The sequence below is a fragment of the Muntiacus reevesi genome, chromosome 18, assembly GCF_963930625.1.
Source record: "Muntiacus reevesi chromosome 18, mMunRee1.1, whole genome shotgun sequence".
NCBI lineage: Eukaryota > Metazoa > Chordata > Mammalia > Artiodactyla > Cervidae > Muntiacus > Muntiacus reevesi.
The window spans coordinates 22,890,328-22,918,238 of NC_089266.1; the positions used below are offsets into that span (position 1 = coordinate 22,890,328).

The 27,911-nt window shown below is 35.0% G+C and overlaps 1 protein-coding gene across 5 annotated transcripts; it reads left to right on the forward strand.

Annotated features, from left to right (window-relative positions):
• On the forward strand, positions 1 to 26,495 carry FBXO47 (F-box protein 47). 5 transcript variants are annotated; one of them, XM_065909412.1, is made up of 12 exons: positions 1 to 150; positions 2,659 to 2,865; positions 3,391 to 3,558; positions 8,285 to 8,361; positions 9,648 to 9,725; positions 12,686 to 12,794; positions 16,904 to 17,080; positions 18,407 to 18,553; positions 19,238 to 19,380; positions 21,816 to 21,975; positions 22,675 to 22,751; positions 23,789 to 26,495. In XM_065909412.1, exons 2-12 carry the CDS (start codon positions 2,685 to 2,687, stop codon positions 23,807 to 23,809), a joined length of 1,338 nt encoding a protein of 445 aa, XP_065765484.1. In that variant the 5' UTR covers positions 1 to 150; positions 2,659 to 2,684; the 3' UTR covers positions 23,810 to 26,495. The 5 variants fall into 5 exon arrangements, with proteins under 5 accessions (XP_065765484.1, XP_065765486.1, XP_065765482.1 ...); XM_065909414.1 differs by having other exon boundaries at positions 22,678 to 22,751; XM_065909410.1 differs by having other exon boundaries at positions 22,675 to 26,495.
• Positions 26,496 to 27,911: the final 1,416 nt, after the last annotated feature.

The following is a 27,911-nucleotide window of genomic DNA, read 5'->3' on the forward strand; positions in this document are numbered from 1 at the left end:
TGACGGGAGCCGGACTTTCGCTCTTCCTGGCGGCAAAACCTTGAGGAAATACTTTCTTTTCTAAATATTAAGAAATTTGAGGAGATGGGGCAGAACGACTAAGTCCCATTTTCCTGTGATCCTTTAGCCGGAAAACTGTCAAAATCTGTGGTAAAAAAAATTTTTTCCCCCAATAATTTCTGGAGATAGTTTCATCTTTCCATGGACTGGAGACAGTCAAAAATGCATCCCAGTGTGGTTTGGCTCTTAAATTGGGCAGTTTTTCTTTTATGGGCTTCCTAGTTTACCTCTTTGAAGATATTTTGAGCTTATTCCGGAGCAGGGGGTGATGGGTCTCTTCAAAGGGTTATCTTATGTTAAAACAAAATAGAAACCCTAGTGAATTGCTATTGGAAGGTTTTCTCTGAGAAGAGGGAGAAAAGTTCATCCAAGAGGTACTTAAAGCCTTTCAAACGTGGGCAAAAGTAGTGAGATGGAACAGGGCACTGAAACGTCATCTTATTACGATTATTTGGGTTCGTGATTCTCATTCTCTGGAGGGCTGAGAGGAAACCAGAAATAATTTGGGATTACACCTTTAGGATTTTCAGAAAGTCTTGTTATCTCCCCTGGAACGTTCAGGTCTGAGTGAGAAAAAGAAGGAATTCTAAGAGGAGACTTTAATTTTAGCAGAATTTAGATCACTTTGTTTTACTCCTCTCAGAGGTTTAAAAATATATACAGTGTGTGGTTGACACACTAAATCCCCCCAGGTTTTAGGTGTCAGTGAGTTTCTGAAGAGCCCACAGGCTCCCACCCAAGTCTCAGGTTACACAGTGCTCAGAGAAACAGAACAAAACCTAGGCCAGGTGTATATTTTACTATAATGAAAAATGCTACTGTGAGAAGTTAAAAACAATCTTATGTATTGAATAAATTTATATTCTTTCATTTGGTGAAATCCCATGCAGTCCTTTTAAAAATATATACTTGTAGAAATATATCTATTGGTATGGAAAGAAATTACAATTTTAATTACAACTGAAAAAGATTACAAAATAGTGTGAACAGTGATTTCCTCTGTTTTTGTAAAAAACATATGGAAAACTCTAGAATGATATAAGTCAGAGGGCTTGATTTCGTGCTAAAAACCAAATGAATTTAATTTTCTTCTTTTTGTTTTGCTGTATTTTGTAAAAATTTTTGACAGTGCGTATTACTTGTGTAATTTTATTTTTTTTTTTACTTGTGTAATTTTAATGATTATTTTAAAATATCTACTAGCAAAGCACTATATAGGGTATAGTTTTAAAGGAAATTCACAATATGCTTTTCACTAAGCACTAAATTTCTTGGCCACATTTTCAATTGTATAGCTGGTTTTAACTTGATGTAAATTGACATGTAACCTTTTAGATGAATAAATAGCAATGTGATTTTTTTAGCAATTTTGTGCCAAAAGGAGAAAATGCATTTTGGTCAGATATATTTGTAACTCTTTAATGAAATGTCTTAGTTGTTTCTTCAGAAATAAGGAGCCCTAGATTGGAGTTATAGTTATGCATGTGTACATATGCATGTATATTTACAAAAAACAGTGTTTTCTGAATAGGAAAAGGAATGACACAAAGTCACTGTGTGTGAAAAATACCATTTTTAAAAAAGAATTATTGTTTAGCGTAAGTGAATTACTAGTAACCTCAATAAAATTCTTTCTAGGAAATGTTTAGTTTGAAATAAGTTATGTAGATCCTTCCTAAGACTTGTCAGTTCAGTCAGTTCAATCGCTTAGTCGTGTCCAAACTTTGCAATGCCATGGACTGCAGCACGCCAAGCTTCCTTGTCCATCACCAACTCCCAGAGCGTACTCAAACTCATGTCCATCGAGTCAGTGATGCTATCCAACCATCTCATCTTCTGTTGTCCACTTCTCCCACCTTCAGTCTTTCCCAGCATCAGGGTCTTTTCTAATGAGTCAGTTCTTCGCATCAGGTGGCCAAAGTATTGAAGTTTCATTATTAGCTGTTATTAAACAAAAGTGATACTGAGGGAAAATTATTCATTAATTTATTCTAGTCTTATTATTTTACAAAACTTTGATTTCACCACACATAGTGAATCATAATGAAACCATCTTAATCTATTAGAGCTAGTCAGTTTTAAAAAGCTGCAAACTAAAGTCTATTTTTTAATCTGTCTTTATGGTTCCAACAAAAGAACATGTCAGTATTAAGTTTTTAAAAAATAGAAAAGTTTTAATTCTGCATTAACCCTTTGAATTTTTTAAGAATTAAAGTAAAAACAACATACTAATTGACAAATATTGAATGGATTGAAATTATAATTTTTTGTGTTAATTCTTTTGCTTTTTGAAATTGTCACGTTTCTTTTCTTAGAATACATTTCATCTAAATACATACCTCATTTTCTACTAAAACTCTGTCTAAAATATCTGGCTAAGAGGGGAAAGATTTTTAAGTATTTCATATCATCTGGAATGAATAAATAGACTCTACTGATTGGAATGCCATATACTGGACATCACATTAAAAGTTCTGTAAATATAGAGAGATAACTATTACCCATCAAAATATGAATCTTTCCATTTAAAGAAACAACATCGCTTCATCAGTATAATTTCCTTTTTCTTTGTCTCTTGTGCTTTTTTTTTCTAATCAGGATAAATTCATGAGATAAGGAAGAGGATGGCGTCTAGAGTAAATACCAGTTTCACTTTGATTCCTAACCAGAAATATAGACGTAGTAATCGTCGATCCAGCTATTTTTCTAACACTTTTGACTCAGATTCTCAGCCCTTATCAACGCTTGGAAATTTTAAAGCCTTGCCAGTGGAAATATTCCAAATAATTCTAAAATATTTGTCAGGTGAGGTTTGGCGACTCTAAGTAGGCAACATGGATAATGGAATATTTTATTTTCCCCAAGAAGTAGTTTGTCATCTTAGACCCCGCTAGAATATTAACGGTGTTCATTTCAGTTCGTTCAGTCTCTCAGTCATGTCCGACTCTTTGCGACCCCATGGACTGCAGCACACCAGGCCTCCCTGTCTGTATTCACATTTAGTTTATTTTTTTAAATTTCATCATTGTTAGGTAAGTGGTACTCAGAGAAAATATGATACTCAGACTCCTTAAAGCATGCTTCTAATTATAATGACATGGTAATTTGACTGTTACATCCCCAACTGTTTCTAATGCATTGAGAACTAGATTTCAAACAATTTTAAGATTTTACCCTTTTCCCCACTTTTATTATTTATTTTTAGTAGTATTATTAATAGTAGTGTTATTTAGTAGCATTATTAATGAGCTAACCTGTAAGTTCATAGACTGCTAATAGTGATGTTCTTGTATTTAAGTCATTCATATATATGTATATTTCTTTTGATAGTGAAGGATATCAGCATGCTAAGCATGGTGTCCAAAACAGTCAGCCAGCACATTATTAATTATATCTCAACCTCATCAGGAAGCAAAAGACTTTTACTACAGGATTTTCATGACCCTGAGCTGCCTGACAGAGAAGACATCACTATATTGGATCACTACAAATCTCTAGGTAACTTATGTAATAAAATAAGAATTGTAACAGGTAAAGAACTATACTTAATTAAGGGGGTTTTATTTTTTTTTTTTTTTTTTTTTTAAGGGGGTTTTATTATGCAATTCTATAAGGCCTGTGGGAAATGGAATACTTCCTATTTCCATGACACTTCTACTCTTCCAGTGTGAGGACTTTCCCTTAACAGCAATTCTTTTGTTTATTGTTTAGTCGCTCAGTTGTGTCCAACTCTTTGCAACCCTGTGGACACCAGGGTTCCTGTCTTTCAGAATCTCCCGGAGTTTGCTCAAAGTCTTGTTGGATGAGATGCCATCCAACCATCTCATCCTCTGTCACCCTCTTCTCCTGCTGCCCTAAGTCTTTCCCAGCCTCAGGGTCTTTTCCAGTGAGTCAGCTCTTCACACCAGGTGGCCAAAGGGTTGGAGCTGCAGCTTCAACAACGGTCCTTCCAATGAATATTGTGGGTTGATTTCCTTTAGGATAGACTGGTTTGATCTCCTTGCTGTCCAAGGAACTCTCGGGAATCTTCTCCAGCACCACAATTCCAAAGCATCATTTCTTTGGTGCTCAGGCTTCTTTATGGTCCAGTCTCACATCCCTGGATGACTACTGGAGAAACCATAGTTTTGACTATACAGACCTTAGTCAGGAAAGTGATATCTCTGCTTTTTAATACACTGTCTAAGTTTGTCATAACTTTTCTTCCAAGGAGCAAGTGTCTTTTAATTTCATGGCTGCAGTCATCATCCAGTGATTTTGGAGCACAAGAAAAGAAAGTCTGTCACTGTTTCCACTTTTTCCCCATCTATTTGCCATGAAGTGATGGGACTGGATGCCGTGATCTTCATTTTTTGAATGTTGAGTTTTAAGTCAGCTTTTTCACTTTCCTTTTTCATCTTGATCAAGAAACTTGATCAGTTCCTCTTCACTTTCTGCCATTGGGGTGGTGTCATCTGCATATCTGAGATTATTGATATTTCTCCCAGTAGTCATGATTCCAGCATGGGGTTCATCCAGCCCAGCATTTCACATGATGCATATAAGTTAAATAAGCAAGGTGATAGTATACAGCCTTGACGTGCTCCTTTTCAAATTTTGAACCATTCCATTGTTTCATGTCCAATTCTAACTGTTGATTCTTTTCCTGCATACAGACTTCTCAGGAGATGGGTAAGGTGGTCTCGTATTCCCATCTCTTTCAGAATGTTCCATAGTTTGTTGTGATCCACACAGTCAAAGGCTGTAGTGCAGTCAATGAAGCAGAAGCAGATGTTTTCCTGGAATTCCCTTGTTTTCTCTGTCATCTAGCAAATGTTGACGATTTGATCTCTGGTGCCTCTGCCTTTTCTAAACCCAGATTGTACATCTAGATGTTCTCTGTTCACATACTGTTGAAGCCTAGCTTGAAGGATTTCGAGCATAACCTTGCTAGCATGTGAAATGAGTGTGATTGTTAGGTAGCATTGCCCTTCTTTGGGACTGGACTAAACACTGACCTTTTCCAGTCCAGTGGCCGCTGCTGAGTTTCCAAATTTGCCGGCATACTGAGTGCAGAACTTTAACAGCATTATCTTTTAGGATTTGAAATAGCTCAACTGGAATTCCATCACCTTCACTAGCTTTGTTTGTAATAATGCTTCCTAAGGCCCATTTGACTTCACACTTCAGGATGTCTGGCTCTAGGTGAGTGGTCACACCACTGTGGTCATCCGGGTCTTTAAGACCTTTTTTGTATAGTTCTTCTGTGTATGCTTGCCACCTCTTCTGAATATCTTCTGCTTCTCTTAGATCCATACCATTTCTGTCTTTTATTGTGCCTTCTTTACATAAAATGTTCCCATGGTATCTCTAGTTTGCTTGAAGAGATCTCTAGTCTTTCCCATTCTGTTGTTTTCCTCTATTTCTTCACATTGTTCATTTAAGAAGACTTTCTTATCTCTCCTTGCTATTCTTTGAAACTCTGTATTCAGATGGGTTTATCTTTTCTTTTCTCCTTTGCCTTTCACTGCTCTTCTTTTTTCAGCTATTTGTAAGGCCTCCTCAGACAACAGTCCCTTACATTACCTTTAAAGATGAGAATGCATTTTAAAGTGTCCGTCCTTGTGACTTCATGTTGATACAGTGTCATTGAAGCTTATCATCTGGTGGCTTACCAATTTAGGGAATTGATGTATTTCTATCCTTTATTTTGTGTGGATATGATGAGTTTTATCTCTGTATTTCTTTTTCTTTTCAACCGTAATCTAGTTTTTAAAATATAAAATAAATTTAAATATATTATTGTGGAAAATCATTATTCTGTTATCAGAAACAGTGGTTTCCTTTCTTAAGGATGCTATGCATTTACTAATAAATCATTATGCTATTATTAAATTAACTTTAGCAAAGGAATTTGTGGACAGTTTCTTCCCTGGATTTGTAATCTTTTATATCTTTCATCCCATTCATTGATTTCATTCTTCCTGAGTGCTAACATAAAATTCTAATTTTGACTTGACGACACCAGTTTAATTATGAAGCTACCTGTAGTTAATCAAAACATGGCAATGAAACTGAATATCTGATGTTGAGAGTAAGTTAAGTGACTATTACCTTTTAGTAGCCCAAGGATGCCTAGTTTTCAAATAATGAAATAAGACTGCATAGATGTGAAATACATCAAACTGTATTTGATAAGTATACTTAATAAGACTAAATGAAAAGTGTGTGATCTTGTTACAATGTTATTGCTTTCAGTACTTATGATTAAACTTAGTAAAGCTTGCAAAAGAATACATCAATTACTTTTTGCCACTTATTGTAAATATCTTTTTTCAAACATCATCAGTTGTGGAGGAAGTGGTACTTGGGAAAAGCTTATTCTTTAGTTTAATTAGAAAGAGTTTTTTCTCCCTGATCAGGCTCAATTGCATAAACAAACAAACAAACAAAAGCATTAAGACAATTATGTGGATAATTCAGTTAAAAATACAGATATGTGTTGATCTTTAAAGGTAGCTTTTAAACATGATTTTATTCGTGTAATGATTTCAACCTTCCATTTAAATTTGGTGCAACAGCTAGCTTATGACTGATTCTTTAGATAAATGTTTGATGTACTTACCATTTCCTCACATAGCCATGCCTCTGTTCTTGTTTTCCGACATTAAAATAACATTTTCAGAATTCTGCATTCTGAGGTTTATACATTTTAATTTGCTGCTTCATACAAAACAGAGCAGATGGCCCATGTGAAAAGAACAGTACATCTGATCTATTTTAGTGAGAAGAAATTAAAGAAGTTGGTCTCTAAAGGGTATAACAGAGCACCTGTGTTAAAAAATAAATAAATCAACTGGCATTGGTTTTTATGGGAAATTGCAATCCTTAAAAATAGGCATTCTACACTTGAAAAAGCAACCAGCATGCAATAAGAGTTTACAATTCCCCGGCTATGATATGCCTTGGGACTGGATGCCAGAACATGAAAGGAAAAGAACTCAGCCTGAAAACCAAACACTGAAAATGTCTTTTTATGTACAAAAATAAGAAGGGTTTATCTTTAAAATGCAATCCTGATAATGTGTTGCCCAAACATAGCAACTTCTGAAAATAAGTTCAATTCCCTTAGATTCTACAGAATTATATAAAGTTTATTATATTATGTAAAAAAGTAAATGCAGAGAAAATGAAGACTAAAGAAAGTCATTATATTCAGGTATGCGTTTTCTTACCATATGTCTTATTTTTAGTTTGAGGATATTTGCCCTTATAGGAATGTTAACAGTATATTGCCATTTTAGGAGAACAGAACACTTAAAGTTAGAGAAAACAAATCATACACTTCCTGTCACTGTAGTTCAAGTTACATAGCTCACTGGGAAATTAAAGGCTTTTTAAAAAATATGTAAACACAAAATTCTATACATTCTTAACATGCAAGCCCCGTAAAAGGATATCTTTAAAGAAAGAGATAAATATTTCATCCAAACTGGATACTTTCTGTGAGGGGAAAAAAGCCTTCTAATCTCTGAAATTTCAAGTACTTATGACTAAGTTTTTGTACAGTATTTGGAGAAAGGAGTATAAAATCTCTTCTCTCACTCATTCCTTTAGCAGCTCTTAAAATATTTTCCCTTGTGGACATGAGGTTAATTTTAAGAGATACCAGGGGAAAAAAAGAGATACTGGAATATGTTTTTTATGGAATAAAGACAGTAGAGTTTCCCACTTGTGTTTTATATTTAGTTACTGTTGTCTTTTGGGGGGCTTGTCTTGTAGCTCGGTGGGTAAAGAATCTGCCTGCAATGCAAGAGACCCGGGTTTGATGCCTGGGTCAGCAAGATCCCTTGGAGAAGGAAATAGCAACCCACTCCAGTATTGTTACCTGGAGAATCCCATGGACAGAGGAGTCTGGCAGACTACAGTCCATGTAGTCCACCATTGTTATCTTTTTAAACTGAAATGCTTTCTTAAATCTATTCTATAGCACCAATTTCACAATTTTTTGTAAGATTTCATGTCATAGCCTCTTGGGTGAATACCAGAGTCATCCTCGGTAAACACCATGTATTGCAAGTATAGTGCACGCTTCCTCCCAAACTTCCCCTTAAAAACACTGATATCAGCTCACAGTCCACTACGGTACATCTCACTTTCAGGAAACATTATGCTGTGAGTTATAGATATTCTTAAGTTAATTATATTATTGTCATTTTTTTCATGTGTCTCTTTACTTTCTCAGGTCTACTATTTAAAAGATGTACATTGCTGCTACCCACAAAGGACAGACTAAAGTACATTCACAAGATACTTGCAGATGTAAGATCATACTTCTAAATTAGTTCACAATCTTGATTTTCTTTGCCAAGTAAAGATGTTTTATTACTAATGTCTTATACTCATTTTAAATCTGTATTTATTTTCATGGAATTTCATGAATTAATACTAAAAATTGATTGATGATAATTAATACTTTACCAAGTACTCAGATTATAAAACACCAAAATGTAGTATAGGAGTATTTTCACTCAAGTTTATTAGGTTTATCAAAGTAGTAAAAATATTTTTACCTTGTGGGAATTCTGAAGATGTTTTAAAGTGATGATGTAGATATTTTATTAAAATGAAAATAATTTCCACGTGTTAACATTTTGCTGTTTAAATATTAAAAGCATTTTTAATATATAAAGTGACAAACCTTTTATGATAATTTATGACTTGGAAATGTGTATTAATGTGTTAGGGCATAATCTCTGTTAGACATTGAGTTTTATTATATAAGTCCAAATATATATCTACTATTGCTGGTTCAGTTTTACACTCAATAGTATGCAAACTGTTTCCACTGGCTTTTTTCATGTCAGTGTTTGCATTAACTTCAGCCTCTATGTTATTGCAGCAACTTCCAAGATGATCTTCCTGCCATACATTTCTTCACTCCCCAAGACATTCTATATGCTGAATCACTTTCATCAATTTAATTTTCTTGCTTAAAAATCTTTCAGTGGTTACTCAATTTCATCACAATAAGGTCCAAAGTCCATAGGTGGTATTTAGGTTCCCTTTGACAGTGCAAGCTTAATTCCTACTCTCTTGAGCCTGACTAAGCTGCTCATATCTTTCTTTCCAGAGGAACCTTTTTTATTTTTACCTCTGTGTAATTTTCCCTTTATTGTTTCCCTCATCAATACTATCTGTTCATTATATTTGAATCCCACTTAAAGACATTAAAGATATTACTTGTTTTACATCCTTCATAAGCTTTTTAAATCATTCTCAGAATGATCGTTTCACTGATTTCATCATGTCTGATATGTTTATTTGGTCATTGTAGCATTTGTACATATTCTAACCTGAAATATAAAAATAGCTTCAGGTGTGTATATTGTCCTAAATAAATTGTGAGCTTCTTGAGGCAGAGACTTTGTTTTATCCTTTTTTCATAATCCTCCACCTATGTAACATGATGCTAATCAGTTATATATTGTTTTAGTTATTTTCAGTTAAGATCGAAAAAGGTCATTGCATATTTCCACTTAATTTGAATGTCAAATCATTGTACAGTTCCACTGAAAAGGAGGAATTAATAGTTGTTCTCTTTATAGGTTTCCTGTTTTAAATTCAATGGATGTGCATCTCCTTTGCAATGTGTAGGATTACTATGTTATGGCATATTTTTACAGGTACATTTTTTATTTACTGAAAGAAGAAAAGGAATTCTTTTTGAACTGTTAATAAGTAGAGTATGTAATCTGTCTTTCTATAAAATAATAAAAGTGATAATAATCTAAAAAGAAAAGAAAATAACATTGTAAAGGTTTGAGAATGTGTTAATATGTTTGCCACCTCAGGTTTTCTTCTTGGATTTCTCACTAGTAAGAAATGCTTAACATTTATATGCTCTATACCAATGTCCTTGAAGTTTCCAGCCAATTGTAACGACTGGAAATATTGTGGGATACAGAGTGTGGATGTGTAATGAATTTTAAGTCTTGGGCTAGTTATTGAAGATGTGATTTTAGAAATCAACTGTATTTTTAAAATTGTGACTATGGGAAATGATAGATATAACTGATTTTATTATGGGGCTTCCCAAGTGGTGCATGTCATAAAGAACCTGCCTGCTGAAGCAGGAGACAAAAAAAACCCAGGTTCGATCCCTGAGTTGGGAAGTTCCCCTGGAGAAGGGCATGATAACCTGCTCCAGTATTCTTGTGTGGAGAATACCATGGATAGAGGCGCTTGGCAGACTACAGTCCATGGGGTTTCAGAGTCGGATATGGAGTGCAACACCTCAGACTTCGTTGTCCTTCACTATCTCCCAGAGTTTGCTCAAATTCATGTCCTTTAAGACAGTGATGCTATATAACCACCTCATCCTCTGCCGCCCCCTTCTTCTTTTGCTTTCTCTGCATCAGGATCTTTTCCAATGAATCAGCTCTTTGCATCAAGTAGCCAAAGTACTGGAGCTTCAGCATCAGTCCTTCTGATGACTATTCAGGGTTGATTTCCTTTAGGATCTATTGGTTTGATCTCCTTGAAGTCCAAGGGACTCTCAAGAGTCTTTGCCAGTACCACAATTGAAAGCATCAATTCTTTGACACTCAGCCTTCTTTATGGTCCAACTCTCACATCCGTACATGACTCCTAGAAAAACCATAGCTTTGACTATGTGGACCTTTGTCAGCAAAGTGATGTCGCTGCTTTTTCATATGCTGTCTAGGTTTGTCATAGTTTTACTTCCAAGGAGCAAGCATGTTTTAATTTCATGGTTGCAGTCACCATCTGCAGTGACTTTGGAGCCCAAGAAAAGAAAATCTGTCACTGTTCCCACTTTTCCCCATTTATTTGCCATGAAGTAATGGAACTGGTTGTCATGATCTTCTTTTTTCACAATATTGAGTTTCAAGTCAGCCTTTTCACTCTCCTCTTTCGCCCTCATCAAAAGACTCTTTAGTTCCTCTTCACTTTCTGCCATTAGACTGGTATCATCTGCTTATCTGAGGATGTTGATATTTCTCCCACCAATCTTGATTCCAGATTGGGATTTATCCAGCCTGGTATTTCACATGATATACTCTGCCCAGAAGTTAAATAAGCAAGATAACAACATACAGTCTTTATATATATATACAGGCTGTATATACAATATACAGTCATACTCCTTTCCCAATGTTGAACCAGTCCATTGTTTCATGTCTGGTTCTAACTGTTGCTTCTTGACCTGCATGCAGTTTTCTCAGGAGACAGGTAAGGTGGTCTGGTATTCCCATTTCCTTCAGAATTTTCCACGGTTTGTTGTGATCCACACAGTCAAAGGTTCTAGTGCAGTCAATGAAGCAGAAGCAGATGTTTTCCTGGAATTCCCTTGTTTTCTCTACAATCCAGCAAATGTTGGCAATTTGGTCTCTGGTTCCTCTGCCTTTTCTAAACCCAGCGTGTATACCTGGAATTTCTTGGTTCATATACTGCTGAAGCCTAGCTTGAAGGATTTTGAGCATAACTTTGCTAGCATGTGAAATGAGTACGATTGTTAGGTAGTTTGAACATTCTTTGGCATTGCCCTTCTTTGGGACTGGAATGGAAACTGACCTTTTCCAGTCCTGTGACCACTGCTCAGTTTTCCAAAGTTGCTGGAATTTTGAATGCAGCACTTTAACAGCATCATCTTTTAGGATTTGAAATGGCTCAACTGGAATTCCATCACCTCCAGTAGCTTTGTAGTAATGCCTCCTAAGGCCCACTTGACTTCACACTTAAGGATGTCTGACTCTAGGTGAGTGACCACACAATCTGGTTATCTGAGTCATTTATACCTTTTTTGTATAGTTCTTTGTATTCTTGCCACCTCTTCTTAATCTCTTCTGCTTCTGTTAGGTCCATACCATTTCTGTCCTTTATTTCCATCCTTACATGAAATGTTCCTTGATATCTCCAATTTTCTTGAAGAGATTTCTAGTCTTTCCAGTTCTACTATTGTCCTTTATTACTTTGTACTGTTCACTTAAGAAGACTTTCTTATCTCTCTTGGCTATTCTCTGGAATTCTGCATTCGTTTGGGTATATCTTTCCCCTTGCCCCATACCTTTCGCTTCTCTTCTTTTCTCAGCTATTTGTAAAGCTGCCTCAATCACTTTGCCTTCTTGCATTTCCTTTTCTTTGGGATGGTTTTGGTCACCACTTCCTATTACAAACCTCCATCCATAGTTCTTCAGGAACTGTCTACCAGATCTAATCCCTTGAATCTATTTATCACCTCCACTGTATAGTCGTAAGGGGTTGATTTAAATTCTACTATAGTCTGAAACTAAGCCACAGTATGGTTGTGAGTCAGATATCTAAAGTTGTGTTTTAGGGTTTGGGCCTTACTTTGTTATTTTCCTCATAACTGTCAGAGGTCAGGATTCAATACCACTTAATTCTCTGAAAAGAGACTCTCAATGCAACCACAAAGAAATTAGATTTTGGAGCATTTCTAGATTTTGTTTAATATAAAATTTCCTATGAATTTTAACAGTCCCATACTGGATAAAAATTGCTGATTTTGTGCTGCAACAGTTGATGGTCATAAGGCAATAGTGATTTATGTTTTGATTTGATGGTTTGAATATCTGCAATGTTTCCTTTATTTTATCATTCTCAGACCTTAACAGCAGGTTGGGATGAACTCGAGTGCCATCGTGTTTATAATTTCTTATGTGAGCTGACTAATCTGTCCCGCAAGATGCAGACAGCTGTCTGCAGCAAACCAGGTAAAGAACTAAAACTCAGAGATAACATTATACAAAGATTAAAATAGAAAAAAATAGTATATTTCTAAAGTGTATTTTAAAATAAACTGCAGTGTTTACTTGTAGAAAGAGGACAAAGAGATGTAAGGGAATGATAAACACTAAATCAGACAGTGAGGCAGAAGTGGCCTGTAATCACAGAAAGAGACCAGCTCAGAGGGTCTTCAACCATATTAATAATATTTTATTCCTTAAGCTGGTGGAGGATACAAAGGTGTTCATTATAATATTCTTTAAACCTTTATATATACCTGAAATATATTTTAAAAATTAAAAGAAATCTATAATTTAGCAATGTCACTCTGAGAAACTCCCACGTGTGCACAAGGAGACGTGTATAAGAATGAGCATTACAGGGAAGACTGTCAACAATCTAGTGCCTGTTGTCAAGAGAATGGATAAATGAATTGTGGCATATTTATACAATTAAAAACCATTAATAGTTAAAATGAGTTAACTAGAGCCATGTGTATTTTTAATATGGATAAATCTCAAAATATAATTTGAGAGAAAAGGCTACCAAACAATACTTTTAATGTGATACCATTTATATACATATTAAAAAATGTAGAATAATTCTATATATTCTTTACGGTTATATACATATGTAAAAAAAGTAAGAACATAGTTGGGAGGTATGATAGTTAATTTTGTGTGTCAACTTTGGTAGTCCATGGTACCCATATATTTAATCAAACAGTATTCTAGATGTTTGAATTTGTTCTTTAGATAAGATTGACATTTAACTCTGGAGACTTTGAGTAAAGCAGATTACCCTCCATAATGTGGGTGGGCCTCATCCAATCACTTGAAGGCTTTAATAGAAAATGACTCTTCTCCCCAAACAAGAAAGAATTCTGCCAGCAGACTGTCTTGGACTTGAATTAGAAGTCCCCCAGCCTTATTGGAGCCTGCCAACCTACCCTGTAGATTATGGGCTTGCCAAGTTTCAGTGATCTGCATAAGCAAGACAAATCCTATGTATATATATACATCCTGCTACTTTTGTTTCTCTAGAAAGCACTGATTAATACAACAGGAACAAAACCCAATTCAAGATGATGATTATCTCTAGGGAAGAAGGGAATTGGGACTGATAAACAAGTTTTAACTGTATGAATAATGTTTTATTTTTTTAAAATTCTGAAACAAATATAACTAAGATTTGACAAAACTAGATGATCAGTATACAATGTTTGTTATAGTATCTCTGTTTTTCTGTCAGCTTGAAATATTTCATTATGAGACAAATCATGGCAGAATTTTTTAAGGCAGATATAGAAGCCCAGTGAAACAATAGCAAAATTAATTTATCATGTCCTTCTCTTGATCAGAAAGTTTTATTAGTTCCCTGATATCTTCCCTGGTAGTTCAGCAGGTAAAGAATCTGCTTGCAGTGCAGGAGACTTCGGTTTGATTCCTGGGTCAGGAAGATCCCCTGGAGAAGGGATAGCTACTTCTCCAGTAGTCGGAATACTATCCACTCCAGTATTCTTGGGTTTCCCTGGTGGCTCAGTTGGTAAAGAATCCTCCTGCAATGCGGGAGACCTGGGTTTAATCCCTGGGTTGGGAAGATCCCTTGGAGGAGGGCATGGCAACCCACTCCAGTATTCTTACCTGGAGAATCCCCATGGACAGAGGAGCCTGGTGGACTGCAGTCCAACGAGTTGCAGAGAGTTGGACACGACTGAGGGACTCAGCATACTAAGCAAGTGATACCTTCAAAATAAAGTGCAAGCCACACTACTCTTCACATACGAACCCCAGCCTGCCTCTCCAGACTTCCTGCCTACTGCTCTCTGCATCAGTTTGACACAGGATATTGCTCTGTGTCACAGACTCCTCTTACACATTTCTACCTCATGCCTTTCATTCTCTCTTTTTCCTGAAATGCCATGTCTCCTTTTCATCCTTTAAGACCCAGTTTACTTGATCTTTCCTGATCTACCTAGGCCTGCAATAATCTCTCTCCTCTAAACTTCTGTGCTACTTGACTTAACACATCAAGAAATACTTATTTACACATGGCCTTGTTGTGAGGGCTTCCCTGGTGGCTCAGAGGTTAAAGCGTCTGCCCGCAATGTGGTAGACTTGGGTTCGATCCCTGGGTCCGATCCCTGGGTCGGGAAGATCCCCTGAAGAAGGAAATGGCAACCCACTCCAGTATTCTTGCCTGGAGAATCCCATGGAGGGAGGAGCCTGGTAGGCTACAGTCCACGGGGTCCCAAAGAGTTTGACACAACTGAGTGATTTCGCTTTTGCTCTTTTGTTTTGGTGTGTTGGTAGACTTTCCATTTACACTTATGTGCAAGTAAGTAGATCATAAGTAGTATAAGAATATAAAATGTAAAATGGTGTCACCACCATGAAAAACCGTTTGGTCATTCCTCAAAAAACTAGATGTAGAGTTACATATGACCCAGTAATTACACTCCTAGGCACCTAACTAAGGAAATTGAGAGCAGGAACTTGAACAAATATTTGTACACCAGAATTCACCGAAACATTATTTTCAATGGCCAAAACCAGGAAACAATCCAAGTGTTCATCAGTAGATGAATGGATAGACAAAATGTGGCATATATATACAGTGGAATATTATTCAGTCATGAAAAGGAGTGAAGTTTCTGACCCCACCATGTGGCTTGCAGGATCTTAGTTTCTTTACTAGAGATCGAACCTGGGCCCCAGCAGTGCACAGAATCCTAGCCATTGGACCACCAGGGAATTCACAGGAGTGAAGTTTTGATACAGGCCACAACATGGATGACTTTTGAAAACATATGCTAAGTGAAGTAAGTCAGACACAAAAGGACAAATATTGTATGGTTCCACTTCTGTGAGGCACCTAGAACAGGCAAATTCATAAAAACAGAAAGTAGATTAGAGGTTACCAGGAACTGGGGGGAGAGGGGGCTGGAGAGTGATTGCTTAATGGTCACAAAGTTTCTGTTTGAGGTGAGAAAAAGTTCTAGATAGGGTAAGAGTGATAACAGTTGAACAACATTATGATTCTAATTGATGCCACTGAATTTTATACTTTAAAAATGGTTAAAATAGCAAATTTTAGATAATATGTATTTTACCACAATTTAAGAAAAAAAGGTAATATATCAAAAACTGTTGAATTATATACATTAAATTAAATTATGTACATTGAAGTTATATGGTATGTAAATTATGTGTATATTCCAATAAAGTTGTTTTTAGAAATACATGAGATACCATTTTACACCCACTTGGATGGCTAGAACCAAAACATCAGATAGCAATTGTTGGTGAGTATGTGGGGCAATTGGAGCCCTCATACACTGCTGGCCAGAATGCAAAATGATACAACCACTTTGGAAAACAACCTGGCAGTTCTTCAAATGATTAAATATAGAGTTACCATATGACCAAGCAATCTTATTCCTAGGTATATCCTCCAGAGAAACATATTCATACAGAAGCTTGTAAATGAATGTTAATAGCAACATTATTCATAATAGCCAAAAGGTAGAGACAACCATCAATGGGTGAATAAATAAAATGTGGCATATCTATACAATGGAATGTTATTTGGCTATAAGAAAGCATGAAGTATTGATACATGCTATAACATGGATGAACCTTGAAAACATGCTTTGGAAAGAAGCCAGTCACAAAAGACCATCTACTATATAACTTCATATCAAAGTTCAGCATAGGAAATCCATAGAGACAGAAAGTAGTGGTTAGTGCTGTGGGTGATAAAGGACAGAGGGATGGGAGAGGTATAGTTAAAAGAGCAGGGCTTCTTTTTGAGATAATGACAATGTTCTAAAATTAACTTGGTGATAGCTGCATATATCTATGAATATACTGAAAAAAAGTTGAATCGTATGTCCTTTAAATTGGTACGTTTTATGGTATGTGAATTGTATCCCAGTAAAGTTGTTTTAAAAAGTAGTTCCTTGATAATCTAAAATTTTTAGAGTAAATGAAGTAACACTCTCAATACAAAGCATATTAATGATGTATGTCTTTGATCTATCAAATTATGCACATCAATCTAAGAAGAATGCTTTACACTTCTTTTGTCTTCATAGGAAGTGCCCGAAAACTGGAGTTAAGGATCAGACTATTCTGTAGGAACGTACTGCTTGATCACTGGATCCATCGAAGTGATTCTGCATTTTGGTTGACATGTATATTGAAACCGTGGCCAATGGTGAATCAAGCAAGATTACTGTATATCCTCTTCGGGCCTATATCTCCTCAAGATGGTGAGCATCTATTTCTTAGGGATGTATGTTACAAAGCTGGTTAATTACTTTTACTTTAGGAAACATCATTTTGTACCTGCTTAGTTTCATCATTTTTTTTATATCATTAGTTATTATAAAAGAGAACCATGGAAATTATTTACATGATGAAAGATTTCAGAACTTGAGTGAAATGGGCAGCTTCACATGATGCCATTTCAATTTCAGTCAACATATTTCCCAAGAATGTCACCACTCTAAGAAATAGTCCTTGTTGTCTGGAACTACTTTGGTACCTCCATATTCTGGGAGAACTTCTTTTTTTTTAAGTTCTACCAGTTTATTGCTACCAACCCATCTCCCTCCACCCTCGTGCACACATACTCATTTAACCGTCATGTAACCCCAGTGGACTGCATCCCTCCAGGCTCCTCTGTCCATGGACTTTTCCAGGCAAGAATACTGGAGTGGGTTGCCATTTCCTTCTCCAGTGGGAGAACTTTTATCTCCAACTTTCGTGCTAACTGGTTGAATCTGTCCACCGTTTCCTTTAGAGCCGAATCCAACAGCTACCACCATTGCTTGCAATACTTTTCCTTGTGGTTTTTCTGCAAGCATAATGCCTCCTTTGGTTACAGTTTCAGCTGCACTTCTTTCAACTAATACATGACCCCAGCTGCCACAGTTCATACTCTGCTCTCACGCCGCAGCCACAAGGAGAGACCTCTCATCATTCTTAATAACTAAAGTGGATACAGCTGTATACTACATTACACTACATTTACTTGGATGAATATATTTCTTTTGTTTACACGGCATTATGTCAGGACTTAACCAGTTTAAAGTGTGTTGCGTAGCAGCAGGAAGCCAATTTGCAAATTTTGTTTTTGTGTATGATTCAGAAAAAGTATTGGTCATAGGTAAACAATAAAAAATTGACTGGATTACTCAGTTTTGATATGAGTGTCTGGAAGATTCTGAAATATAGCATGCTCTCTTTTCGGAAGGTTATCACTAGGTTTTATTTCATTTTAGTAAGATTTTATCAATTGTTTATTTTAATTTCTGTTATGGGATAACATTATCTTTGAACCATAAACAGTGTTTTGCTTGGTGAAACTACCTTTTCTTTACTTCATTTAGCTATTGTTGCTGTGCTTCATTGCATCAGTCAGAGACATTAAAATTTATACTGTTATTAGAATTAACCTTTCATTATGAAAGTAGCATGTATAAGTAATGGATTTCATTATGCAATCCAATTTCCTTTTTAAATAATCCATGTAATCTTTATCAGAGAAGCAACTATTCTGTCATAGCCTAGTTTTTGTTTCAATTATCGTTCAGGACAGGTGATTTGGCAGAAAATGATAGAAGAACCTACAGATGAATCATGTCTGAAAGGTTTGGCTGATGCCATTAAATTACTATATGACACAGGCACCAAAGAATGGACAGCAGATGATGTTATCAGTCTTGTAGATGAACTATCAGGTAAAAAATATTTACCCCATAGAGTAATAGAAACGTATTATTAGAATATAGTTATAAAATTGTAAGGACATAAATCAATTAAAAAATTTTTTTAAAGTTATACATACAGCTCTAGAGGAAACAAATGGCTTATCATCAGAAATCACTTTTTGATTTTTGAAGAGAATGCATATAATCAATTTACTTTCCTTTGGTTTTCCTTGTCAATTTTATAGATATTATTCATTGTTATTATTATTTGAAAGTTTCATTATTTTATTATCTTAGTTATTCCCATTTTGTAAGTTCTCAGAAACACCTCCTAATGTTAAACAAGAGGAAAGCCCTTTCCAGTTGGTTCAGGAGATATGAAACAATGTTTCCCATTCCTGCATAATCCTTTAGACTCTGAAATTCTCAAGATTTCTTTCTTTTCCCAGGATTAGACCACTTTGTCTGTTGACCTTTGTGGGAGAAATGCTTTGACTGTATTACTAGTACATTTGTGAGAGTCACTGTGACTTGGCAGTAAGCTTTTTTGCCCGGTAAAGGCTGTAACTGGAAAACTAAAGCATTTTCTCCAAGATTCTCCTTTGACACTAATTGTATTTCCAATTAAGTGATATAATATTACATGCATTTAATGATCTTTACTATAGCTATTGTGTAATATCTCATTAAATACTGTTTTTCCTTTAATAAAAGTGGTTCCTCGTGAGTGGCTTTTAGAGAATAATGCACGTCTCCTAATCCTAAGTGGGAACAACATCTGTTTCACTTTCATGGCTAGTAAAGCTGTGAATGGACGCACCATTGAGCTGGCAAGGCTGATAGTCTTTTTGGCTTTGGTAAGTAAAAAATAAGTTTTTTCTAGCAAGTTGTTTAACATTATAGCTGACCTACCAAGAAGCTGCCATGAAGGAACTGAAATATGTACAAAACATTTTGAAAGAATAAGTATTTAAGTATATTTTTATATATACTTAAAATTTTTAAATTTATATAACAAGCTATCATATTTTGGAGACATTCCTTATATTAACCTCTCCCCACATTGTATCTGAATTGTCATTATACAGCTCTGCCCGGTTATATTCTTTTTTCCCCTTAGATTCCATTAAAAAAAAGTAAAGCACCCTATATAATTTGCTCCAGGATATTTTCTGGGCATCAGGGAGAGAATGTAGAAGTGAGTGGTGGTAGAAGTGAAACAAGATTTGTAATTGCTGAAGCTGGAGAATGGATACTAAGGGTTTATAATACTATTCTCTTTACTTTTATATAGTTAAAATGTTTTTTAAAGTAAAACATTTAAAAATATATTTAATGTCCATTCATTTAACACAAATAGAGTGTTTACTATGGGCCATATACTGTGTAAGATTTTAGGACTATGGAAATTAGTAGAGCAAATCCCTGACCAAAGGTGCTTATAGTCTTTTAAGAGATATCAAAGTATGCATAAATAAATTCAGTGTGGGAATTTCCTGGCAGTCCAGTAGTTAGCACTTAGCACTGTCACCGCCGCGGCCTGGGTTCAGTCCCTGGTCAGGGAACTAGATCCCACATGCCACAACTAAGAGTTTGCATGCCGCAACTAAAGATCCCACATGCCGCAACAAAGCTCTGGCACAACTAAATAAGTAAATAAGTATTTTTTAAAAGATGTGAAAATGTGAAGAAAGCTACCAAATTAACTGTATTCTCAATATAAATATTTATTTTAATAAGCAGATGTCCTAAAAAAAAAGAGAGAATTGGAATTGCATGGCTCTCTCAGGGAACTATAAGCAGTTCAGTATTATTTCTGAAGGGAAAAATGTGCAGAAGAGGAGGAGGTGGTGAGTTTAGATAAGAAGGGAGAGACCAGGTAAGGAGAGACCTTGTAGACCAGTCTGTGGAGCTTAAACCATGGTAGCCACATTGCTGACAAATTTTAGGAAACAGGGAGATACTATCCATTTTACTTTTTGGAAGGTGACTTTGGCCTCACTCTAGCAAAAGGAATGGAGGGGAAGCCATTAGGGGTGGAGAAGCCTTCTCTGGTTAACATCTCAACTCTGATCATTAATTTTCTCTAAATCACCTCAGATTTGTCTTCTATACTTTGGCCACCTCATGTGAATAGTTGACTCACTGGAAAAGACCCTGATGCTGGGAGGGATTGGGGGCAGGAGGAGAAGGGGGCGACAGAGGATGAGATGGCTGGATGACATCACCGACTCAATGGACATGAGTTTGAGTAAACTCCAGGAGTTGGTGATGGACAGGGAGGCCTGGCGTGCTGCGATTCATGGGGTCGCAAAGAGTCGGACACAACTGAGCGACTGAACTGAACTGAACTATCTTCATTTACCACTGGTGTTCTTAAGCCACTATCTTTGTAGGGTAATTGTCTCCGTAAATAGGGAAACTCTTTGAAATCCAGAACTATGTCACTTACTTCTTTCACAATGTCTTGTACAGTGATTTATACATAATAAGTGGTAAATAAATCTTTCCTGTCAGATTAACATTATTTGGTTATATTACTGTATAGTTTATTTTCATGCTGTATGTTATTTGGCTACGTGGACAATTTGCCATTTAGAATGTTGGTAAATCAGCCTTTTTCCTTTCAGTCAGTTTTAGCTAAAAATGTGTAATCCTCATTTTATTTATTTTTTAAATAAGAGAGAAATATTCCTTATAGCTCTCAAGATAGAAAGTTAATATCATCATAGAGTTCTCTTGCCTATTGAAATTGCCTGTTTGTCTGTCACCCTCATTGGATCCCTTGAATATAGAGGCCTTGTGTTTATGGCTTGTAGCCCCAGCTGTTAGCATGTGCTCAATAAATATTTACTGAATGAATGAATAAATGAGCAGGAGCCTTTTTTTTCATGTTTAATAACTGGTGTTTGTTTGGCCGTGTGGCATGTGGGATCTTAGTTCCCAGCCAGGAATAGAACTCATACCCCCATAGTGGAAGCACAGAGTCTTAACCACTGGACCACCAGGGAATTCCCAGTAATTGTTTGCAATATTATTTTTTTACATTAATAGTATCCTATAATAATCTTGAACCAGGCTTTTATTTACTTCATGCTTTTTTCCCCACAAAATTTGTACCATTTGAAAGCAAAGGAGTATTAGATATAAGAGCATTTGCCATTTATAGACTCAACATATTATGTTATTAAGTTATGTTAAACTTATAAACAGTAATTGTTAATACAATTTTCAAATTCTATAACTTTCTTCACATGAAAATTTACTACAATGCTTTGTATGTCTAAACCAGGTGTGTGAGAAAGAACTATATTGCATGGATTGGGCAGTTAAAATGATGCAAAGAGTCTGTAAAGTCTTTAGCACTCCAGTGGAAAGAAATAACTTCCTGCAGAGTGTGGCAAATGCATTTGCATGTGCTATAATGGAGATGCTACAGTCAGTTATGTCTGGTGAGTATACACATGAGTGGTGCACAAGTGTGAGTAAAACGCATGCTGGTCTTCCCTCCAGACAAATATAATTCTGTGTAGGCTTTTATTTCTAAGCAAAGAATAGAAAAATCAGTCACTGTTAGTTTTTTCATGAGATATATTTAGTTTCTAGTATTGTCACTTTTATTTTTTTATTTTTATTTTTTTAGTAGTATTGTCACTTTTTAAATCTGGTATTGGTTTTAATAGAAAACATAAAATTGAAGAGTCTGCTCTGAAAGGAACCAATATAATTCTGCACTGCAAAAAATCTTAACCTGCTTACTTGACCAACTATTATAACCATCATAATAATATCTTTTATTTGTATAGTTTGCACATTATATTATTTCACAGTTTTATTAGGTGGCAAATATGATAATTAACCCTAATTTGCCAAGGAGAAAACTCAGGCTTAGAGAAATTACCTGACTTGCCCAAGGTCATGAAGTTAGAAGCAATAAAGTATGGACCAGCATATTTTTTTTCTGATTTCTAATTCAGTGCTCTTAATATAATTCCATGATTTCAGTTGTTAACATCTAACTTAATGAAAATCACTAACTAGCCTTCTGTTACACAGTGTTAGGGATACTGTGTATGTTTTGAATAAATCATATATTTAGAAACTTAACTGTCATTTTCTTTTCTCTATGTCTGTTCCTGTGTATGGCATAGAAGATGGTGATGACGACGACAGAAGCTTTATGAATTTGTTCCATCTTGTGCAGGCTCAGGCTAGCTTCCATAAAGAGGTCCTGTATTTGACCATGAATGTTCTCTCTTCCTAAATACTCAGAAATCTTTGCATTTAGAAAATACCTCACTGAACTAATGATTAGAAGAGTGTTATTTCCACACTCAAAGAATAGCATCCATGGGACTTTTTATCACCTAAGTAACCTAAGAATTTAAAAGCTGCATAAAACTCTAGAAGCAACTGCTTAAATCATTACTAATATAAAAATTACAGGCAAACCCAAGAATGTATTGAGATTTCTGTAGAAAACAAGCTGTGCCTCTCAAACTAAATGGAACATTAGTGTTAAAAAATCCAGGGCCAGCTAACCCATATGTGTGGATCCTCAGAGCAAGAGAAAATTCTGTTACATAATTAGAGCAGACCCAAATAGTGTGTCTATGTTCACTTTGCTTAGATTGTATAGACATAGCATAGAATGTTTTGTGAAGATTTGCAGTATGATGTTTTGGGTTGTGCAGATATAAATCATATTTTTTTTGCCACCTTTTTGCATATGATTACAGAGAACATTGTGTTTGGTTCTTTTTTTTTTTTTTTTAGTTCTACCACTTTATTGCTACCAACCCATCTCCCTTCACCCTCGTACACACATGCTCAGTCATGTAATCCCATGGACTTCAGCCTGCCAGACTCCTCTGTCCATGGACTTTTCCAGGCAAGAATACTGGAGTGGGTTGCCATTTCCTTCTCCATTGGTTCATGTTTTTATGGATCAAAAACCAAAGGAAGTATGTTTTTGTGTATATACAGATACATACATATATGTGTATATATACATGTGTGTGTGTGTATATACATATGCCACATACACACACACACATGCACAAACACACATATATGTCCTTCTTTAAGACAAATAATCTAAAAAAGTCTATAAATAGAGCAAGGTATATATTATCTTAACACAATCAAATCATCTTTTATTCTTTCCTGGGGATTTGAATAAAATGTTGCAAGTAAGGAAAAATATAAAATGAGAGAAAGTAGCTATTCTGCTCCTAAAGCTTTTCTCCTTATTTTAAATAATAGGACTTCAAACTGGAAGCATGAATGGTTCCAGCAATCCATGAGAGAGTGAGGTTTATCTTCACTCAAGTAAATGGATTCCAAGAAGCTCCAGGACTATTTCAGTTTGACTAGTATCTGCAACCATCACTCTTACTATTAAAATAGAAAAAATAGTGCCCATTGAGCTGAAATAATGCTGGAGCCCTCCTGGATCTCCCATTTTCTTCTCCTTGGGTTTGATCACTTTACTTCTGCTGAAGATACACCCTTTCCCACTGGACTTCTCAGAGACTGACTTTCTTTTCCTGAACCCTTGACGTTTTAAATCATCTCTGGAGCTGATGAAGGAAAGACAAACTAGAAGATATGGAAATTACCCACAGAATTGGGATAGAAATTGTGGGAAATTCTCCAGTTCGACAAGAGGGTTAAGAGATTTAATAGGGTTTAGAATGAGTGAAAATTGTGGAGAAAATATGAATTGTAACAAGATTTTACTACACTTTAATAGCAAAAAGAGTTACCTTTATTTTGAGGGGTCAGAAATTAACTGCCTTTCTTTGATGGATTGTCCAGCTAATTCCATCAGTAGCAGGAATTTTTTTCTCCAGAGTCTAGTATTTGTATATTTATGCACAAAGTTATTTCTTTTATCCTGATTTCATTTTCTTCTCTTCAATTTAAGGATTCACCCACAACTAAATTATAAGGATTAAAAGTTGTCAGATACCAGAATACAAAAATAACACTTTAATTAGCTTTTTTTCTCTGTTCTCTCACTCTTTTTTCCATTAGTGCTTTGGAAAGCCTAATCCATTTCTTAATCAAAACACTGGTGATTCCAAATTGAGAATATTAGATTATATGGGGTGAAAAAGAGAAAATATTTTAAGTAGAAATTTTCATATTTAAAAATATATTTTAAAAATTTTCATATAAATAATGAATATTTTAAATATTTTCCTAGAAAAAAAATAAAATAAATATTTTCCTAGATGGATGTTAAGTTCATTGCCTTAGAGAAAGAAATTTAATATTGTGAAATTGCTTTGATTTCTTGAATTATCTAAGTTTCCACACCAGTTATTTTCAGCATGTTTACAAAAGAATAATGGTTTAATTTAAAACATTTTTTTAATCTGGACTGTGAATTGCGTTTTACACTTCATCTGATATGATTGCTACAGCAAATTTTTTTTAGCTCACATTATTTTGTTATTCTTAATAATTGTGAGATTATTATCTCATCTTCCCCAGAAATTTGGAACATAAGAAAATCTGATTCATTCTTTGGGTACAGTAAATAAATGATATCATCTTGTTACCAATAAAAAGTAAACTGATAGATTCTTCATTTGATTATTAATAGATAAAGATAATATTTGAGACCTAAATTGCAGTTTCCTCAACTTGGCAATTTTCTTTTGCTGAATATATTTGTCATCAGGAATGAAATGTGATATCAAATTTTAAAGTGGGAAATTAACTTTCAAAAGTATATATTATTATTGATAGTATTGATGTTTAAGTGACGGTAGAGGCAGTCATATCACCACAAAAAGGGAGCATTCGCAAATGAATAGTCTAAAAACAGTGGGCGACTGTCCACCTCTAACCCACTCTAGAATAGTCATGATAAAATAATGATGTAAATTGTCAACAAGTCAGATAATTTATCCTGTACCTCTTTCTAAACTAGGGAGATTAACCTGGGTTTCTAGCTTTTTTCCTCTTTTGATAATGATTTCCCGAGTTTCTTTTGAGCTTGATTTATAGGATGGTTTTTATTTCCACTAGAAGACAAACTCAACAACACATCATCATATTTATCTTTACTGTTGTTTCTAAACACACACATCACACCACAGTAGCACTAATAACAATCTAATGACACTCATTTTCTTAGAAACTAAAGTTTATATCTTGTGAGAAATACTCTGCGCCTTATGAAACTATAGAACTTCTACCATTAATGCTTTTTTAGATAATTCCTTCTCATGCTGTGCTGACCCCTCAACTTTATCATCTTCACAATGTAGTACATACTGTACTTGGGAAGCCATTCAGGAAGTTCAAGCAATTGTTTTATCAGGTAGCTCTCCATAACATGAACAATTGGCACCTGATTTCACACTTTATCCATCCCTTCATGGCTTAGTTGGTGCTTCCAGTTCTTCTATTAATAACAAAATATTTTATTGCCAGGATAATTATTCAGCTTTGGAGATTAGAGCAAGCATGAGGTGCCAGTAAAATGTGTAACTGGAAAAACCACATTATGTCAATAAAAAGCAAACATGAGCCCCTTTGTGTGATGATTACTCAAGAGTTAATAGCTTAAGTGAATAATACTCAATTATATGATTACAGATTTGCATGTCAATATTGTAAAGGATAAAAACACAATGCTCCTACAAAAACTTCTTTCGTTATTGGATACCATACCAGCAATATGACTCCTTTACCAATTCTACTAGCGGGTAGCTCTGAAACCTGTAAGAAATCAGGTGATGGACATATGCTCCTTGGCTTATTGAGACATCACTAACATAGGAAAGATGACCCAAAAGACAACTGTATTGGACAGTCTTTTTCAAAAAAAGGTGCCAAAGGACTAAGAACACATTTTTTTCATCAAGAAAGTAAATACAATTCCAGAAAATTCCTCAAGTAACTAAACTTAAAAAAAAAAAACAGTTTATCCCTTGAAAATTTTTTAAATTTAAAAAGATTAATAATTGTAGATTTTCTAAGATCCCTGCTTTCTTAAAGGTGCACAAAACTGAAAAATATTCATTGTTAAAGTATTGTATTTATGGTGAACTGTCTTTGATACATATTTGCTAAATTTTATTTAATTTGTTATTTATTAATGTTAATAAAATACAATTAGAAACATAACTTGTTCAGAGTTTGTCTTTATGCAAACCACTGAGCATGTAATGCCTTAAAAATTTTTTTTCTATTTTAAAAATTAAATTAAGTTGATGTATAACATATAAATTACAGGTGTACAATATAATGATTCACAAATTTTAAAGATTATACTCCATTTATAGTTATTATAAAATATTTGTTTTGTAATTCCTTTAAATTATTTCATGTGGAAGAACTTATTTTTATTTAAGCTATTAATTATAGCTCTACCATGATCAAAAAACTAAACGTCTTAATACAAAATAATGCTTCAATTAGCTATGTATTATATACTTATTTATGTGTTTTATGCTTAATATTTTAGTGTATAAATTCATTTACTAGCAAAACTCTTAAATTGAATAATTAGTCTATAAGCAGAACAGTATTCTATACTATTTGCTGTTTAATTCACTCCCAAGCAATTGATATTCCAATTACTGCTAAAATACTACAATTGTAGCTGTCATAGTTCAATACTAGTTTCAAACAACAAAATATGTGATTATTGTGCATTACCTGCAATTTCCTATGATAAGCTCTTAGTGTTTTTTAAAACAAAGAAGTTCTTAAATATTTCTAAAAAATGTGTCTGCCTTAGCAGTTGTTTTTTAGTTTATAATGGAAATTGTGTCAATGATTTTTTTCTGTCTCTCCCTTTATATATGACTTTGATTTTATTTTTGCTTAAAATATATGGAAGCAAAGCTAACTTAGAAAAGGCCATTCTAGGCTTAAACATTTGGTCTGTGATAAAGCCATAGCATACGGTTTACAAAGACAATTTTCCCACTTTATGCTTAAGTACTTTATTAAGGGAAATTCTCATTTCTAAAAGATAATGTAAAGTTAAAATGATGCTTTTTAAAAATTTAATTTCATTTATTTATTTCTGGCCGTGCTGGGTCTTGGTTCCTAAGTGGGCTTTTTCTCTAGTTGCAGCAAGCGAGGGGCCACACTTTGTTGGAGCACGGGCTCTATGGTGTAAGGGCGTCAGTGGTTGCGGGACGTGCGCTCAGCAGTTGTTCCTGGGCTCCAGAGCACAGGCTCAATAGTTATGGTGCATAAGCCTAGTTGCTCCTTGGCATGTGGGATCTTCTCGGACCAGGGATCAAACCCGTGTCTCTTGCACTGGCAGGCAGATTCTTTACCTCTGAGCCCCCAGGGAAGCCCTAAAGCGATACTTTTAAGGGATTTTAAAGTTTGAACAATGCTAATTTTAAGCCTT

What these genes read in the sequence shown, in the direction of transcription:
- FBXO47 (XM_065909410.1), top strand. Translation starts at nt 2,685, where the DNA reads ATGGCGTCTAGAGTAAATACCAGTTTCACTTTGATTCCTAACCAGAAA. An exon ending in GGATCACTACAAATCTCTAG is followed by an intron (nt 3,559 to 8,284) that starts GTAACTTATGTA and finishes TTACTTTCTCAG; the next exon opens with GTCTACTATTTAAAAGATGT. An exon ending in GCCTATATCTCCTCAAGATG is followed by an intron (nt 17,081 to 18,406) that starts GTGAGCATCTAT and finishes ATTATCGTTCAG; the next exon opens with GACAGGTGATTTGGCAGAAA.